Source organism: Oratosquilla oratoria, chromosome 27 (assembly GCF_046742065.1).
Source record: "Oratosquilla oratoria isolate Oo_2021 chromosome 27, ASM4674206v1, whole genome shotgun sequence".
Lineage (NCBI taxonomy): Eukaryota > Metazoa > Arthropoda > Malacostraca > Stomatopoda > Squillidae > Oratosquilla > Oratosquilla oratoria.
In genome coordinates this window covers 2,682,478-2,687,477 of record NC_134803.1, presented here as the reverse complement: position 1 = coordinate 2,687,477, position 5,000 = coordinate 2,682,478, and the positions used below count along the sequence as shown (strand labels likewise).

The window sequence follows — 5,000 nt, the reverse complement described above, 5'->3', positions numbered from 1 at the left end:
GTGCTGGCTTCAGTGGGCTTAATGGTTCTCTTCATAATTTGTTGCATTATCCTCCTATCTTCTTGGTATGCAGTGGAGAGGAAAGATTTGTTGTAGATATTGATAACGTTCTTCGCAGATACATTTGCTAGTTTACAATCCAGGTATTATTTGTCCATGATCTTCTTTGTCATTTTCAGTATCTTTATTGCTAAATCCGTTGTCAATAAGGATATGCGTTGTTCTTCCCAACTCTAGACTCACCTTCTTCCAGCTACTGAAATGGCTAAGGGATCTATGTACATATGCATTAATTGTTGAGGATATTCACTCAGTCCATTAAGGTGTATCCATATACTAACCCTATAACCATATATGCGATATGTCACATACACGACACGTGATCCACGAACCTACCACAGGATGTCTTCAGGCATTGGCGCCGGTCAACTCATACTTAGACCAAACATTACTGACAGCATTTTTCTGAGCTGCACATTCCACAAATCACAAACAGTAGCTAAGCCACAAGTCTCTCGCTAGACATATCATTCACAATTTCCTCATACCTACCAAAGTACACAATCCTAACTACAAACCATACTCCACGTCAAGACACATTCACCAATACTAACCAGTTACATTATATTACAACTAACAAATGATATAGTATAAATGCCAAACCTAAAATCTAACCGTAAACCATACACAGATATGCAAAGGTAGGCATATTCATGTATTCAACCCGGCGACTGTGTCGCCAAAGGGAGTCCCACCACCCAGTTCAGAGTTCCAGTAGAGAAACATTTTTAAGGGTTTTAGATTACCTTGCTAATCCAACACAAAACGAGGTAGCGAACCTTAATTCAATTTATGAAGTGGTAAACGGGAACTCCGCCAAGGGTGAAAACACAAGCCCAAGGCGCCCGGGGTATAGCGTGTGGGTAAGACGACTCGCTGATGAGAACTCCAACCGTCAACAGGTGTGTACGGGGATCTTAGTGGAAATATGTCGTTTTTAGTCGACTGTATGTTTACACTTGAGACTCGCTGATGAGAATCCCGACGTTGACAGGCAGTGACAAAGTGGATTAGGGAGTTTCCGTATAGATACACAAAACAAACGTGAATTAGCGATTGTGGCCGAGTGTTGGCTTCTCTCAACGATTAATTGGTGGTTGTAATAGGTTAGGTAATAAACGAAGTGGGAAGTCTATCCTAGAACGGAATTCCTCTAAGTGTTGAGTAGGTATATAACAAGAATAGTTAATCTATACGTGAAGAATAGAGTGACACTTTAAAATAACACGTTAACCAGTAAAGCGAATTAAGGTGGTCGGAAAGCTTAGCGACGTAGAACCAAAAATTCAATAGCGCAGTCGAGAGCGTCAAATACTAACCCCCCCCCCCCACACACACACACACACTACCTCTTTATTCTTATTCCTCAGAAGTCCATTGTAAAAATTTTGTATTTATTGTCTACGTATAGCGGTTTGTAATTATAACCATCAGTCATAGATCTGCGATAATTATGCAAAGGTGTAAAAGGAATGAAAAAAATGGAAATGAGCATATGCATTCAAGAGCGTTACATTCCTACCCCCATGTTAACTCCCCCTTGGTTGAAATTACATGTTAATATACCATAATCATATTGTATATAGGTTAAGAAGGAATCAAACGCTGTAAGTGTTGAGGTGAATTAAAATATACGTCTCGTAGGTTAGTAAAAACATACGTGAATTATATTTAAGTTTCCTTCCTCTGATCTTAATTCATTGACTGCAGTGTAATATCTAAAAGACCTAGTGGGTAGAATAAAACGGTGAGATGTCCATGAAATACTACGTATTCGAATATAAAAATAATTTTTTTGTTGTGATGGTGGCAGTGGATCATGATTAAATACTTTTTGAATATCAATTAAAAATCACAGTTAACGTAGTATATCACAACTACACACACACACACACACACACGCACACGCATGCACGCACGCATATACATATATATATATATATAATATATATATATATATATATATATATATATATATATATATATATATATATATGTATATATATAATTATTAATATTATCCGTGGTATTCGTGGCCTGACAGTTTTACTCCCATCATGGCGTGATGTACAGTACATCCAACACCGTTAAAAAACAGTTTCGTGTCCTTTGGGGCACTACATATTTGATATAGTAACGGTGGGATTAACACCCACTCGTTAATAATCTATCGTAGTTAAAATTTTGAGACTACACTTAGAAGAGTTATTGACACCTGGTACCACGATCCTCATCACACTGACACAGAACAAGAAGGAACTATCCACCGCATATTTTATAAGTCGCACATGTCTAACAATTATAAAAATTATGAAAATATATATAAAAAAAAACATTAAAAGAAAGGTGAACCCCCATGAAAGAAGGTGACAAATTATCACTCATAATTTATTACAGGAACAGGAAGATATCTCTAATTCTGAGAAACAACACCGCACCGAAACCTCATGGAATTCGTTAATCCTACGTAATGTACAATTTTATTTGCCCAGAGGAGGATTGTACGCGCCTATCTAACTACATGGGAAGGACGATTTCTACTCTGTCCAGACGAATCATCCTTCACCTTTAACAACATTTGGGGACTTAAACACCACATTTGGACCCACTGCAGACTCCATCTCAACAGGAAACCATGTTAAGGAAATTGTCTCAGAGGAGATGGACCTCCAACGCCTGACCATCTTGGAGGCTGTAATTATAAAGACTTACGATCTGCAATTAATGTAAAAGTCAATGATTCTTCCCTCCTTCCTACCATGAGACCTACGCGTATTTTACCCACAAGAAGAGCCCCACGGTTCTTCCGATGTTGATGGTTTAGAATTAAAGTGCATTGTGGTTGATATAAATGTATCTCTAGCCACTGGGACCCATTCAGTGTTGTACAAATATATATAAATATATATATATATATATATATATATATATATATATATATATATATATATATATACATATATATATATATATATGAATATATATATATATATATATATATATATATATATGTGTGTGTGTGTGTGTGTGTGTGTGTGTGTGTGTGTGTGTGTGTGTGTGTGTGTGTGTGTGTGTGTGTGTGTGTGTGTGTGTGTGTGTGTGTGTGTGTGTGTGTGTGTGTGTATGTACAGTATATATATATATATATATATATAATATATATATATATATATATATGTATATATATATCTATGTATATATATATTCTTCTCTACTTGATTCACCTCCTCTCCCTCGTTTAATTTCTCTCCCAAAAAAATTAGTACTTTAAAAAAATTCTGTCATACTCTTACCCCATTTCACATCTGCTCTCTTCTTTGCCTCCTTTATCTTGTGCTTTACTTATATTTACTTTCTACCTCTCATATAATTCCCTCGTCCTAATTTGTTACCAACCTATGAAAGCCTGCTTCTTCTCTTCTACATCCTTCTTTGCTTCCTCATCCACCACTCACTATCCTTCCTTCTATTTCCTCCCGTCCTCGTTGTTCCGTACACCATCTTTGCACACCTTATGACTCTCCCCAAAATCATCACCATTCCTCCTCCACTCCTAGTTCAACTCTATCCTTCACTCCCTCTCACTTCTCTCTCAGTTTCTTCTTATACTCCTTTTCTTTCTCATTTAAGCAGTTCACTCTCAGTACCTTCCTACCTTCTGACCTTTTCCTCTTTCTTCATCTGTCCTCCACTCTCAATTTACCTTCCACCAAAAAATTATCTGATATTCCCCCACTCTCTCCCATTAATACATGTACATCCTTAACCCTTCCTACTATACTCCTGGTTACCACTATACACTCCATTAACGCTCTATCTACCACCCTTCCATCCACCACCCTCTTCCGTGTGTACTTATGCTTGACTTTCTTCCTAAGCACTGTATTTGCTATCATGAACCCCCTTTCGAGACACATCTCCACCATCAACTCTCCACTACGATTTTTTCCTGGAACTCCACATCTCCCAGTCACTCCGTCTATTGGTTCATTTCCTACCCTAGCATTAAGGTCTCCTAAGACATTGACATTTATCCCTAATCCCTCTATGCACTCATTTAAATCTACCTAAAAAAAAAAAACTCCCTTTCCTCTACACTCTTCTCACTGCCAGGTCCATATGCACTTACAAAAACCCACATCTCCTTTCCCAGTTTCACCTTCATCCACATTAGCCTTAAAGAAACCTCATTCCACTCCACCACATACATACCTATCTCTTCACATACTAGTATAGCCACCCCTTCTCTCCCTTGTCCTTTCTTTACTCCTGAGAACCTCCCAACTACACTCCCAAACTCACACTCACTCCTCCCTTTCAACTTAGTTTCACTCAATGCTAACACATACATCTTTCTTCTCACAAACATACTGCCTATCTCTTCTCTTTTACTCTCATCTGTACCACATCCACACACATTGAAAGACCCAAACCTTAGGGTACTGATTGAAAAACTCCTAGGCCCTCTTATGCCTTTACTTTTTTTTTAGGAATGTCCCCTTTTGGGGCTACAAGTAGTAGGATTCCTAGTCCTATCCTCGTCCCGTTTTTTGTCGCCTCTTACGACTCAAGTGGGAAGAACTGGTGTTACAATTCTTTTCCCACACCACGGGATTAGGCGAAAAATGAAATGAATATTCAGAGAAATGGTACAGAACAGTAACAACAGTTTGGGTGACAGCATAACGGAGGGAGAGTTGCAGTATATTAAAAGTGTCATTATTTTTCTATGAACAGAGACCTCCTCTATCACAGACAAAATGATGTGTGGCTCTGGTCCATATTATGGGTGTCCCATATAGATCCTAAAGTATCTGCTGCATGCTACTTTGCCACAATAACATGCAGCCAATACCACAGATGGAGAGATGATTATAGAAGAGAAGGCATTGAGAGAAAGGGGGGCAGAGTATTTTACGGAGTTGCTAAATGGGAAGGAG

The 5,000-nt window shown here is 38.2% G+C and overlaps 1 protein-coding gene across 1 annotated transcript in view; it reads left to right on the top strand.

The window, feature by feature from the left end:
- Positions 1–5,000, top strand: part of LOC143040118 (uncharacterized) — a 21,448-nt gene that overhangs the window by 3,774 nt on the left and 12,674 nt on the right. Inside the window, exons 3-4 of the mRNA XM_076210811.1 lie at positions 692–923; positions 1,647–1,667. Coding sequence (XP_076066926.1) covers positions 692–923; positions 1,647–1,667 — 253 coding nt within the window. The remainder of the gene's footprint in view (positions 1–691; positions 924–1,646; positions 1,668–5,000) is intronic.